This window comes from Oncorhynchus kisutch, linkage group LG8 (genome assembly GCF_002021735.2).
Source record: "Oncorhynchus kisutch isolate 150728-3 linkage group LG8, Okis_V2, whole genome shotgun sequence".
Classification (NCBI taxonomy): domain Eukaryota; kingdom Metazoa; phylum Chordata; class Actinopteri; order Salmoniformes; family Salmonidae; genus Oncorhynchus; species Oncorhynchus kisutch.
Window position 1 is genome coordinate 49,285,482 of NC_034181.2, and position 15,076 is coordinate 49,300,557.

General features: G+C 41.5%; 1 protein-coding gene across 2 annotated transcripts in view; it reads right to left on the reverse strand.

Annotated features, from left to right (window-relative positions):
• Positions 1 to 4,376: 4,376 nt before the first annotated feature.
• The window catches only part of fam184aa (family with sequence similarity 184 member Aa), a 90,306-nt gene continuing 79,606 nt past the window's right edge, over positions 4,377 to 15,076 (reverse strand). For both annotated transcript variants that reach the window (XM_031830534.1, XM_031830535.1), the window contains exon 17: positions 4,377 to 4,987. In XM_031830534.1, coding sequence (XP_031686394.1) covers positions 4,979 to 4,987 — 9 coding nt within the window. In that variant the 3' untranslated portion in view covers positions 4,377 to 4,978. The remainder of the gene's footprint in view (positions 4,988 to 15,076) is intronic.

The following is a 15,076-nucleotide window of genomic DNA, read 5'->3' on the forward strand; positions in this document are numbered from 1 at the left end:
TAAATCTACGATAATCGATCATTTCAAAAAGCATTTTTCTACGGCTGGCCATGCTTTCCATCTAGCGACCCATACCCCAGCCAACAGCTCTGCACCAATGCAGCAACTTGCCCAAGCCCCCCCTGCTCCTTCACCCAAATTCAGACAGCTGATGTTCTAAAAGAGCTACAAAATCTGGATCCCTACAAATCATCTGGGCTAGACAATCTGGACCCTCTCTTTCTTTCCCGATTGGTATAATGGCTACCTCTGTATTTTACACGAGAATCACTCTGAGAGCATCAGGTGACCACTTGCGCAATGTAGCCGCTTACGGGTATTCTTCAACATAAATGCGTAAAACTATGTCACAATGCTGTAGACACCTTGCGGAATATGGAGAAAAAGTAATCTGGTTGATAGCCTATTCACTGCTCAATAGGGACGTATTGGAACGCAGTGGTTTCAAAACATGAGGCACTTCCGGATTAGATTTTTCTCAGGATGTCGCCTGCAATATCAGTTCTGTTATACTCACAGACAATACATTGGCTAACCGGGCTATCTGCATTGTGTCCTGCCACCCACCACCCCCTCTTTTGCGCTACTGCTACTCTCTGTTCATCATATATGCACACTTTAACCATATCTACATGTACATACCTCCTCAATCAGCCTGACTAACTGGTGTCTGTATGTAGTCTCGCTACTTTTATAGGCTCGCTACTGTATACTTTTTACTGTTGTAAAAAGACAGGCTATATATATACTGTTGTTTTATTTTTGTACTTACCTATTGTTCACCTAGCACCCTTTTTGCACTATTGGTTAGAGCCTGTAAGTAAGCATTTCACTGTAAGGTCTACCTGTTACCTGTTGTATTTGGCGCACTCTGACTCCAACGAAGTGGCCATTAACTGTCAGGCTACTGTTGACCCCCCCATCTGGTGCTTTATCAAGACAAAGTTGCAGCTGTTCTTCATTCACACAGGTGCTGGGTGGGTGAAGTGGGCTCACATGCACTGCTGTTGCCACAGCTCCCACAGGCTGTTATGCCATCAGAGCAGACCGATGTCGATGTTCTGCCACACGACCTACTGATGAGTAAGCAGCGTGATGACAACGTGATCAGCAAAGTCATCTTCTTTGTGGAGAGTGGGAGAAGACCATCCCGGAGAGAGCGTGCCCATGAGAGTGTTGAGGTTTTGTGTCTTCTCAGAAGTTGGGACAAGTTGACCATGAAGATGGGTGTACTGTATCGTGTTTTGAAGAATGTGGTTACAAAGAGGAAAATGTATCTGTATGTGGTTCCAGCCTCCATGAAAGCAATGGTGTTGAAGGGTGTCCATGATGAAGCTGGCCACCAGGGCCAACAGAGAACAGTCTACCTGACAAGACAGAGGTTCTTCTGGCATGGCCTGGAGAGGGAGGTAAAAGCTTATGTGAAGTGCTGCAGGAGATGCGTGGTGAGCAAGACTCCTGAGCCGGAAGCAAGAGCTCCTCTTGAGAGCATAATAACAACTGAGCCTCTTGAACTAGTGTGCATAGACTTCTGGTCTGCAGAAGATTCTTCAAACAAGTCCTTGGATGTGCTCGTTGTTACTGACCACTTTAACAAATTGGCTCATGCCTTCTTGTGTCCGAACCAGTCTGCTAAGTCAGTAGCTCATCAGTTGTGGAACAACTATGTCTGTGTCTACGGGATGCCTCGCCGTATACACTCAGACCAGGGAGCCAACTTTGAGAGCGCTTTAATAGCCGAACTGTTGAGTGTTGCAGGCGTTCAGAAGTCTCACACCACGTCGTACCATCCGATGGGGAACGGGTCCTGCGAAAGGATGAATAGGACTTTGGGAAACATGATCCGGGCCCTGCCAACGAGAGCAAAGCACAGATGGCCTCAGGCGCTGAAGTCCCTTACGTTTGCATACAATTGTACAATCCACGAGACCACAGGCTTTGCCCCTTTCCTGCTAATGTTTGGGAGGACGCCAAGACTGCCTGTTGACATAGTCTTTGGCTCTGTCATAGAGAACCCAGAAGTTGTCGACTATGACCAGTTTGTTCAGTCTTTTAGGAGAGATCTGAAAGAAGCCATGAATGCAGCACAGGCATCTGCAGCGAAGCAGCTGAAGAGGCATGCTGACCTTTATGACAGAAGAGTCAGAGGAGCACCAGTGGAGATTGGGGATCTAGTATTGCTGGCTAACAAGGGGGAGAGGGGAAAGCGGAAGCTCGCTGACCGTTGGGAGGATACTGTCTACCTTGTCACTGGATTGAATGCTGACAGTCACACTTTTAACATTCAGAACAGCTCCACTGGACGGGAGAAGACGGTACATCGCAACCTGATAATGCCAGTCAACTTTCTTCCTCTTCCCCATGCTGCTGTTGAGGAGGGAACAGACATGTCTGGATTAACAGAGTCTGAGGACATGAATGACAGCCTTGTGGTCTCAGCTGCCATGGACACTGCAGTGGATGATGGTGCTGAGTACAGAACCAGAGTGTGGGTGTCAGAGTTGTCTTCTGAAGGAACAGGTGACACAAGCCTGGAGGGTGATGTGCGATCCTTGGATGCTCAGGATATTCCACCTTTGGATTCTGTGGATGATATATTGCAGCTGGAAGATCTGCCTCGATCAGAGAGTCTTCAAGAATCTGACCGAGACTGTAACAGTGTAGTGAGTGAGCTAATTGACCAGTCTGCTTACGATATCCGTACTGACCTACCAAAGGCGGACCATTCCTTACCTGATCAGTTACGTTCTGACTGTGTTGACGGACACACTACTGCAACAGTACACAACACTGTTACCCCTTATGCAGTTGAAGGTAGTCGGGGTCGTATTAGGTCAAGGGCAGGAAGGCTATTTAAACCAGTGTCAAGACTGATTGAGATTATGAATCAGCAGAAAGTTAGCTCTTGAAGGTTAAATATGTGAATAGAGGGTCAATGGTATTGACATCTTTTATTTGTTTTGCTTTTACATCATTGTGACCATGATTAGAGGTTGCAGGATGGTAATGTGACATATGATAAAGTCTCTTATGGTGGTTTATTTTATTACTTGGATGTTTTAAAGTCACTGAGTGTACTTAACATGTGACAGGCATGTTTACCTATGAGGGCTAAGGGGATTGATCAACCGCTTTTCACTCTAATTTTCAAGGAGAATAGTCTAATGACTGGAATATTTAGTGACTGATTTAAAGCAGGGTCTGCATCCTTGATATACACAGCTTTACCTTTTAGTTTTCTCTATTAGGTAGTATCTATATATTTTTTTTCTCTGGATTATTCTGTACATATGTCGAGTGTCTCTGTATCTGGTATGTTTGCACAGTGTCGTTTTGTATTTTTCTTGGCAAGTGGAATTCAGTAGGGGGGAGTGTAACAGGGTTATATTGGTGATTCCCCTTGCCACTTTATTGTTAAGCCAATGGGATTTTGGTTTGAGTTTGTCTTGCCTTCACCTACTCAACATGGCATCTTATTGGCTGGTTTGCGTAGCTTGCTTACGAGGGGGGATGTTCCAGTTAGAATCGTCCCAGTGAACAAGCACCAAACCAGCGGTAAGTTGTTGGTTGCAAAGCATTGTACATCAAAAGTGATTTTTATACTCTCAAGTGATGATTTAAATGTACAATTTATATAAAATTGTTTGTAAATGTTATTCGAACATCACACATAAGATGCAGCGGTTTTTGGAGAATATTTGTTGTGCATTTTGTTGTAAAGAATTCCCGCCAGTACTAGCCGGCAACTTACTGTGTCTGGTGGGGGGGTTCATATATTTTGTACAGTGCGTGAGTGCAGAGTTGGATGGTGAGCCGTGCATTGCATGACGTGCAATTTTGTGCTGTTCCTATCAGAATAAATCTACATGACTGGTGCTACATGTTGGAGTTCTGTGTCGATGACTGATTGTACACAACGCAAGAAGAGTACTGTTACACTGACCTGCTGCTTCCTGTGCACGAGCTGAACGCCTGCTGCTGACGTCACTCACAATGCACTTTCGCAGCCAGGCATGTGTGTTGTGACTGAGTGTGTGACCGAGAAAATCGTTTTTGTCATTTAGAGGGGAAATGCGTGCATTTTAGCGTTTGTGTCACTTTTCAAAAGTTGCTAAAAGTTCAAAATACATTTTTAAAAGTTGCTAAAAACGTTGCCAGGGTAGTCTGAAAAGTTTCTAAATCTAGCAACAAAATTGCTAAATTGGCATCACTGCTGAGAAGTCCTCACTGAGCTCTGTTCTCACTTGTATACGCACGCAAACACGCACAGAAAATGAAAGGACAAACATCATAGAAGTGTATATATAGTACCCAAATGTTCCTTAACGGCAACAAGGCCATTATGGTAAAATATTAATCTCAAGTAAATCTCACAATTGATTTTATATGTTTATTTCATACACAGAGGTATAATATAAATATAGATATATTGTGCTATTTATTTCAAAACTGGCAAGACATCATTTGTATTGAACAGTTCAGGTCGACCTTGACTGGTTAATGCAGTTTTAACAGACACAAAACAGTCAAGATTGGGGGCAATTACATTTTCAGTCAGTCCTTTTACTGAACACATCAAAGTGAAAAGTCCCTATCGTTTTCCATTGGGATATTTGAATTTGTGAATTTAATTTCAATTAATCTCCTGGACAGACCGGAAGTTAAATGGAATTGACCCCAACCATACATACAGTGGCCCCATAAATATGATACTGAAAAAAGAAAACACATCTGCACCAATGCAGAAATTGCATAATAGTCCATATCCAACATAATTATTGTTATTCAAACAAACAAAATAACAAACCGGACAGTTTCACAGTGTATGAATGAACAGAGAGTCATGGTGTGTTAATGTTATTATTTTTCACATGCTCTTGGGTGGGCTCCTTCAGTGAGAGTCAGAAAGTAAAGTATTGGGCGAACAAGCTCCTTTTGTTCCTCCGATTCGTTTGGTTCCATGGTTGCCTTGTCAGTCTCAGGAAGGCTGCATAAGAAGGTTGAAATGACAGCAGTTACACAATGCCAAACACAACAACAAAAGGTTTCAAAGAGCCAACACAGAGTTTAATGAACACACTCAACATACAGTACATTCCAGAATGCAAATGCAGCTACATAAAGAGGCTGCATATAGTCTTCATAACACTAAAAGTGCATTGCCTCAAACCCTTTAGCTCTCTTGATCCAAAAATCAGTTACTTCACCTTTCCACAATATTGTCCTTACATATTTTCAAAATGTAGTTTCTTATTTCTCAGTGATGGTGCAAATCAAAGCCAGACAGCATTCCCTCTTAACAATAGCTATTACAGTAGTGAGTGAATTCTAAATATGACGTGTGGCACTGCCTTTTCTTTGTGTCTGACATTTATTTCTATAAAAAATAAAAACATTTTAACAACCCAATATTCCCATCATGGACATTTTATTATTTGTTTCATTCTGTGTTGTTACAGGATTCAACCCACATAATGCATAGTACATTTAATAAAAATAATAATTGACCTCAAAAGGCACAAATCGCTCAGCACTAATTGAAGCTTTGGTTATGTACAGTGCCTTCAGAAAGTATTGAAACCCCTTGACTTTCTCCATATTTTAGTGTGTTACTGATTTAAAAAATGCATATAAAAAAAACAATACACACAATACACCAAAGTCAAAACATTTTTTTTTTTACTTTGCAACGTTACTGAAATTAAAATTCAGAAATATCTCATTTATATAAATATTCACACCTAGAATCACCTTTGGCAGCGATCACAGCTGTGAGTCTTTCTGGGTTAGTCTCTAGAGCTTTGCACAACTGGATTGTACAATTTTTTTATTTTTATTCTTCAAGCTCTGTCTAGTTGGTTGTTGCTAGACAGCCATTTTAAAGTCAAAACCGTAACTAGGCAACTCGGGAACATTCAATGCCATCTTGGTAAGCAATGCCATCCTTGTGTTTTAGATAATATTTCTGCTGAAAGATGAATTTGTCTCCCAGTGTCTGGTGGAAAGCAGACAACCTGGTTTTTCGCTAGAATTTTGCCTGCGCTAAGCTCTATTCAGTTTATTTTTATAAAAAAACTCCCTAGTTCTTGCCGATGACAAGTATACCCATAACATGATGCAGCCACCACCGTGCTTGAAAATATGGACAACGACCCAACACATCTTTGGACACTGTGTTAACTAACCTCCAGACGAGCTTCAATGCCATACAACTCTCCTTCCGTGGCCTCCAACTGCTCTTAAATGTAAGTAAAACTAAATGCATGCACTTCAACCGATCGCTGCCCACACCTGCCCACCCGTCCAGCATCACTACTCTGGACGGTTCTGACTTAGAATATGTGGACAACTACAGATACCTAGGTGTCTGGTTAGACTGTAAACTCTCCTTCCAGACTCACATTAAGCATCTCTAATCCAAAATTAAATCCAGAATCAGCTTCCTATTTCACAACAAAGCATTCTTCACTCATGCTGCCTAACATAACCTCGTAAAACGGACTATCCTACCGATCCTGGACTTCAGGGATGTCATTTACAAAATAGCCTCCAACACTCTACTCAGCAAATTGGATGCAGTCTACCACAGTGCCATCCATTTTGTCACCAAAGCCCCATATACTACCCACCACTGCGACCTGTATGCTCTCGTTGGCTGGTCCTCGCTTCATATTCGTCGCCAAACCCACTGGCTCCAGGTCATCTATAAGTCTGTGCTAGGTAAAGCCCCTCCTTATCTCAGCTCACTGGTCACCATAGCATCACCCACCCATAGCACGAGCTCCAGCAGGTATATTTCACTGGTCACCCCCAAAGCCAATTCCTCCTTTGGCCGCCTTTCCTTCCACTTCTCTACTGCCAATGACTGGAACGAACTGCATCACTGAAGCTGGAGACTCATATCTCCCTCACTAACTATAAACACTAGCTGTCAGAGCAGCTCACAGATCACTGCACCTGTACATAGCCCATCTGTAAATAGCCCATCCAACTACCTCATCCCCATATTTTTGCACATTCATCTTCTGCACATCTATCAGTCCAGTGTTTAATTGCTATATTGTATTTATTTCGCCATTATGGCCTATTTTATTGCCTTACCTCCCTTATCCTACCTCATTTGCACACACTGTATATATACTTTTCTATTGTATTACTTTTATTATTGTATTACTTTTATTATTGTATTATTGACTGTATGTTTGTTTATTCCATGTGTTGTTGTTTGTGACGTACTGCTTTGCTTCATCTTGGCCAGGTCGCAGTTGTAAATGAGAACTTCGTCTCAACTAGCCTACCTGGTTAAATAAAGGTGAAATATATATATTTTAAAAACACCTCCAGGCTGTAAGGGCTATGTAAGGGCTATTTGACCAATAAGGAGAGTGATGGAGTGCTAAATCAGATGACCTGGCCTCAATAATCTTCAACCCAATTGAGATGGTTTGGGATGAGTTGGACTGCAGATGAAGGAAAGGCCGCCAACAAGTGCTCAGCATATGTGGGAACTCCTTCAAAACGGATGGAAAAGCATTTGGTCGGTGCGCATATATATATATATATATATATATATATATATATATATATATATATATATACAGTGCCTTCGGAAAGTATTCAGATCCCTTGACTTTTTCCACATTTTGTTACGTTAGTCTTATTCTAAAATGGATTAAATAAATAAAAATCCTCAGCAATCTTGGCAATCTACACGCAAAACCCAATAAATACAAAGCGAAAAAAGGTTTTTAGAAATAAAAAACAGATTTATTTACACAAGTATTCAGAGACTCTAAATTGAGCTCAGGTACATCCTGTTTTCATTGATCATCCTGTTTCTAAAACTTTATTGGAGTCCAGCTGTGGTAAATTTGATTAATTGGACATGATTTGGAAAGGCACAAACCTGTCTATATAAGGTCCCACATTTGACAGGCCATGTCAGAGCAAAAACCAAGCCATGAGGTCGAAGGAATTGTCCGTAGAGCTCCTAGACAGGATTGTGTCGAGACACAAAAAATGTCTGCAGCATTGAAGTCAAAGAACGCAGTGGCCTCCATCATTCTTAAATGGAAGAAGTTTGGAACCACCAATACTCTTCCTAGAGCTGGCCGCCCAGCCGAACTGAGTAATCAGGGGAGAAGGGTCTTGGTCAGGGAGGTGACCAAGAACCCGATGGTCACTCTGACAGAGGTCATGAGTTCCTCTGTGGAGATGGGAGAAACTTTCAGAAGGACAACCATCTCTGCAGCACTCCACCAATCAGACCTTTATGGTACTTGGAGTTTGCAATCAGCCAACTTGGAGATTACCAAAGGCACCTAAAGACTCTAACCATGAGAAACAAGATTATCAGGTCTAATGACCAAAATTAAACTATTTTGACCTGGCACCATCTCTACCGTGAAGCATGGTGGTGGCAGTATCAAGCTGGTGGGGATGTTTTTCAGCAGCAGGGACTGGGAGACCAGTCAGGATTGAGGGAAAGATGAACGGAGCAAAGTACAGAGAGATCCCTGATTAAAACCTGATCCAGAGCGCTCAAGACCCAGACTGGGGTGACGGTTCACCTTCCAACAGGACAACGACCCTAAGCACACAGCCAAGACTATGCAGGAGAGGTTTCGGGACAACTCTGTCTACGTCATTGAGTGGCCCAGCCAGAGCCCGGATCCAACCTGACAGAGCTTGAAAGGATCTGCAAAGAAGAATGGGAGAAACCCAAATACAGGTGTGCCAAGCTTGTAGCATAATATCAAAGAAAACTCGAGGCTATAATTGTTGCCAAAGGTGCTTCAACAAAGTACTTAGTACTTAATAGTGAAGACATCAAGACTATGAAATAACACATTTGGAATAATGTAGAAACCAAAAAAGTGTTAAACGAATCAAAATATATTTTAGATTTTAGATTCTTCAAATTAGGCAGGCACCCTTTGCCTTGATGACAGCTTTGCACACTCTTGGCATTCTCTCAACCAGCTTCATGAGGTAGTCACCTGGTGTCACAGTCGTCATAAAGAGGAGACCAAGGCACAGCGTCGTAAGCGTACATTCTTCTTTAAGTAAAGAAAGAACACTGAACAAACTATCAAAACGAACCATGAAGCTAAGATGCGTAGTGCAAACAGGCAACTAAACATAGACCAAGAACCCACAAAATACTCAAGGAATATGGCTACCTAAATATGGTCCCCAATCAGAGACAACGATAAACAGCTGCCTCTGATTGGGAACCAATTCAGGCCACCATAGACCTATATATACCTAGACTTACAAAACCCCCTCGATATACAAAAACCCCTAGACAATACAAAAAACTAACATACCCACCCTAGTCACACCCTGACCTGACCAAAATAATAAAGAAAACAAAGATAACTAAGGTCAGGGCGTGACACCCGGAATGTAATTTCAATTAACAGGTGTGCCTTGTTAAGTTAATTTGTGGAATTTCTTAATGCGTTTGAGACAATCAGTTGTGTTGTGACAAGGTAGAGATGGTATACAGAAGATATCCCTATTTGGTAAAAGACCAAGTCCATATTATGGCAGGAACTTCTCAAATAAGCAAAGAGAAACGATAGTCCATAATTACTTTAAGACATGAAGGTCAGTCAATTCGCAAAAATTCAATAACTTTGAATGTTTCTTCAAGTGCAGTCGCAAAAACCATCAAGTGCTATGATGAAACTGGCTCTCATGAGGACCACCACAGGGAAGGAAGTCCCAGAGTTACCTCTGCTGCAGAGGATAAATTCATTAGAGTTACCAGACTCAAGCCCAAATTTGACTAGAAGACACGAGGTGGGAACGAAGAATCCCATCTATGACAACCGTTGGTACAGCTGAAGTATCTACCTAACAAACACTTCACTACCAGAGAAGCTCAACAACTAAGAGCGAAATTCTGACCTCTGGTGGACAACCAGAGCCTTACACCCATCCAGCCCTTCCTCATAGAAGGACTGATTGGTTTCAACAGAGAGACGACAAAGAAAGACATCTCCGCGTAAATATATATATTGCATTTCTTATCCGAATGAGCGGTGGTTCATGTGCGAAGTATTACTATTCCATTGAGCGTCGGTTCCAAATGTATCCAAGTGTTCTCGCTTTGTCTCTCCCTCTCTTTACCTACCCCTCCCTCTCCATATGTGTAACAAGCCGTCATATCTTGTCAGTCCACTTCGGACCTGTTTCATTGTATTACGTTTCTAATCAATAATCTATACCTGTGTGTGTTTATGTATTCTGTGTTATTATTTAGTTAGTTAGTAAATAAATAATTAAGCCAATTTGTGTATTGCTGATTCATCAATCAATCAAATTTATTCATAAAGCCCTTTTTACATCAGCCGATGTCACAAAGTGCTATATAGAAACCCAGCCTAAAACCCCAAACAGCAAGCAATGCGGCAAGGAAAAATTCCCAAGAAAGGCAGGAACCTAGGAAGACACCTGGGGAGGAACCAGGCTCTGAGGTGTGGCCAGTCCTTCTCTGGCTGTGCCTGGGTGGAGATTATAACATTACATGGCCAAGATGTTCAAACGTTCATAGATTACCAATAAGGTTAGAGTTCTTGCAGATATAAAGGAGTATGTGAAGTTCAAAATGAGACTGATATGAGGTCATAATAATTAATACGTGACTGTTATCGAGATATATATCTATATCTCTTCCAAGAGTTTAATTCGGGAGACGGTAACTCATTAAACAACTTTTCCCGTGCTGCCCCAAATTCCAAATGAGTTAGTTGTTACATGATTTGTTTAATCGAGTAACAATTAAACAGTTAATTGATTTGATAAATAACAGTCACATTAGCGATAGTCATGTCACGTGACATTAAAACTTGAAACAGCCAAGCCTCCTAACTCCTGATTGGTCAGTTCAGTGGAGCCAGATCCTTATCATTCCTTCTGGCTGTTGGAGAGGTCGGAGGAGTAGTTGAGTGAGCTGGGGCCTTTTATGGCAAAATGAAAATAAAGACTTTTCATTTTGGAGAGAATACTGGACACTAGGGGACACCTAGGCCTTGTTATGGATACAATTCTATAAAGATAGATTGGTATAAGATATCTGCTCCATTTTCAGAGCACATGTTGACAAGATGTTGGGGAATCACTTGGGGGAATTATTGACCCACCTCAGTGTACAGGTCAATAAATATACTAGTTGTTTTGTTATGTTTCAGTCTTCTGTGATGTATATAAAGTGTAATATTGTGATGCAAACTCAAAATCCAATACATTTTAACTCTCTTTAATATCTGATATGGTATAGGTGTCTTCTTTAATTAAGCCGGCTCTGTGTGACCCTGATTTAGCCCTCTGCAGTAAAAGGTTAATGGAAGGATGTTCCTTGTTACAATTGTTGTTACCAGGTACTAGCCTTTTTATCAACCCTGGCATTACATGTGGATTCAATGGTAGTGGCAGCTTGTGGTTACATATAACAAGGTCATATTTTGGTTTGATTTATTGACATGGTAATTCACAGGTGACTTTGAAATGTGTAATCACATTAGTTACCTAGTGGAACAGGATGTAATAATATCAGTAGTTACACATGTGGGATAACATTAAGCAAGTGAATGTGTAAGTACACAATCATAGTTCCAATTGTGCAATAACTGATTCCGCAACAACCCCATTACCATGTAGTTACATAGTAAAATCGATGTAACTACTATGTTGTTTACACAGTTATTACTGTGTTACTTACATAGTAATAGTGGCAACTTAATGTAAAGTGTTACCAAATATGGTGGTGTGTCTGATGTGATGGGGCTGTTTTGCTTCCACTGGTTCTGGGACCATGTTAAGGTCAATGGCATCATGAACTTTACCCAGTACCAGGACATTTAAAAAATATATTTTTTTACATTGGATAAAAGTAGAGACTTAGAGCTAGAAAACTGTATATAATACACTACAATTGAGGAACAATGGGAAAGTAATTTTTCATTGAAAGTCGATAAACTTGTAACTCCACTTTTGAGAAAATGGCACTTAAATGTTTCGGTGCATCTACTGGAGACCTCTTCTTTGTCTACACCCATTCAGCATTGTTCACACCCTCTTAAGCCTTAGCCCCACACATCTCTTTAAGGATTCATATGTGAGGCCATGTGCTAAACAGAGTGAGTACGTAGTGTACTAAACAACCAAAGATTTCAAGACTAAAGGCTGATTCATACTACATCTATCGACATGTCTATACTGTTGTAAAATATAGCTTACGGTTGTGTGACGAAATAAAAGCAGATCATTCTACCGGAAAATGTTAGAACTTGGACACTGTCTCATTGGCCAAACGTTATATCTTAATTTGACTTTGGTGCAGGTCATGTTGTTCATTACATTACACTATATCAATTAAAATCTAAGTTATATGTCACATGCACAAAATTACACAAGGTGTAAACGGTACAGTGAAATGGTTACTTGTATAGTGGAGTCTTTTGTTTAGACATGTAGTTAGCTGGCACAACAATTACCCATAATTCCAAATCATAACGTTACTACCCTGCATGAATCTACAGGTAGCTAACACTAACCAAGTAGGTTCAATGTTAGCTAGCTAGCTAACATTAGGCTATAACTAGCAGTGCAAATGGCTCTGAGATACGAACCATATTACTACACGGATCATACATGCAATGTCAGCTAGCGAGCCAGCCAGCCAGCTAACATTAGCTAGGTCGCTAACAGTACGCTTTAAGTTGCAAAGAAAACAACTTTGACAAAATTACAAATGTATATCAGAAAATGGAGCTAGCTAGACTCTCCTACCCGTACACATGGATGAACACTTCTCCCTCTCTGTCACATATTCCATGAATGCCCTTAGTTTGAAGATATCATCTGGATTTGGAATCAAACGCCTGAATTTTCTCCATCTCCTTAGCTATCATACTCATACGGTTTCCACCGGGCATTCCACTGATTTCAAAACTCGGTCCTCTAAAAAGTGGAGCACCTTTGCAACACTTTTGCAGTTCTTCGTGATATCTTTCAAAAAAAGCTGTGTTAGAAAGGATTGCCTACACATACTGAGCAGCTCATGTTATAGACAGAAGCGTGATACATGGCAGACCAATCCGAACTGATCTCTCGGTGTCCAGCCCAACCATTATCTCAGCCAATCATAGCTACGGAAGGTTCCCCCTTCTTTTTCCGTGGCTAAACCAAATTTAACAATTTCATTCATATTTACAGATGGCAGTTTGTTATTAAGGCACAATAAACTTCACCTGTTCCAGAAGGCATTTCTGCCAAAACAATATATATATATATATATATATATATATATATATATATATATATATATATATAGATATATAGATATATATACACACACACTGCTCAAAAAAATAAAGGGAACACTAAAATAACACATCCTAGATCTGAATGAATGAAATATTCTTATTAAATACTTTTTTCTTTACATAGTTGTATGTGCTGACAACAAAATCACACAAAAATGATCAATGGAAATCAAATTTATCAACCCATAGAGGTCTGGATTTGGAGTCACACTCAAAATTAAAGTGGAAAACCACACTACAGGCTGATCCAACTTTGATGTAATGTCCTTAAAACAAGTCAAAATGAGGCTCAGTAGTGTGTGTGGCCTCCACATGCCTGTATGACCTCCCTACAACGCCTGGGCATGCTCCTGATGAGGTGATGGATGGTCTCCTGAGGGATCTCTCCTCCCAGACGTGGACTAAAGCATCTGCCAACTCCTGGACAGTCTGTGGTGCAACGTGGCGTTGGAGGATGGAGCGAGACATGATGTCCCAGATGTGCTCAATTGGATTCAGGTCTGGGGAACGGGCGGACCAGTCCATAGCATCAATGCCTTCCTCTTGCAGGAACTGCTGACACACTCCAGCCACATGAGGTCTAGCATTGTCTTGCATTAGGAGGAACCCAGGGCCAACCGCACCATCATATGGTCTCACAAGGAGTCTGAGGATCTCATCTCGGTACCTAATGGCAGTCAGACTACCTCTGGCGAGCACATGGAGGGCTGTGCGGCCCCCCAAAGAAATGCCACCCCACACCATGACTGACTGACCCACTGCCAAACCGGTCATGCTGGAGGATGTTGCAGGCAGCAGAACGTTCTCCACGGTGTCTCCAGACTGTCACATGTGCTCAGTGTGAACCTGCTTTCATCTGTGAAGAGCACAGGGCGCCAGTGGCGAATTTGCCAATCTTGGTGTTCTCTGGCAAATGAAAAACGTCCTGCACGGTGTTGGGCTGTAAGCAAAACCCCCACCTGTGGACGTCGGGCCCTCATACCACCCTCATGGAGTCTGTTTCTGACCTTTTGAGCAGACACATGCACATTTGTGGCCTGCTGGAGGTCATTTTGCATGGCTCTGGCAGTGCTCCTCCTGCTCCTCCTTGCACAAAGGCGGAGGTAGCGGTCCTGCTGCTGGGTTGTTGCCCTCCTACGGCCTCCTCCACGTCTCCTGATGTACTGGCCTGTCTCCTGGTAGCGCCACCATGCTCTGGACACTACGCTGACAGACACAGCAAACCTTCTTGCCACAGCTCGCATTGATGTGCCATCCTGGATGAGCTGCCATACCTGAGACACTTGTGTGGGTTGTAGACTCAGTCTCATGCTACCACTAGAGTGAAAGCACCGCCAGCATTCAAAAGTGACCAAAACATCAGCCAGGAAGCATAGGAACTGAGAAGTGGTCTGTGGTCCCCACCTATAGAACCACTCCTTTATTGGGGGTGTCTTGCTAATTGCCTATAATTTCCACCTGTTGTCTATTCCATTTGCACAACAGCATGTGAAATTTATTGTCAATCAGTGTTGCTTCCTAAGTGGACAGTTTGATTTCACAGAAGTGTGATGACTTGGAGTTACATTGTGTTGTTTAAGTGTTCCCTTTATTTTTTGAGCAGTGTATATATATATATATATATATATATATATATATATATATATATATATATATATATATATATATATATATATATATATATATATATGATCAAATTACTCTTGTGAAGTAGTGACGGGAACCATCTGCTTAGGTTCCTG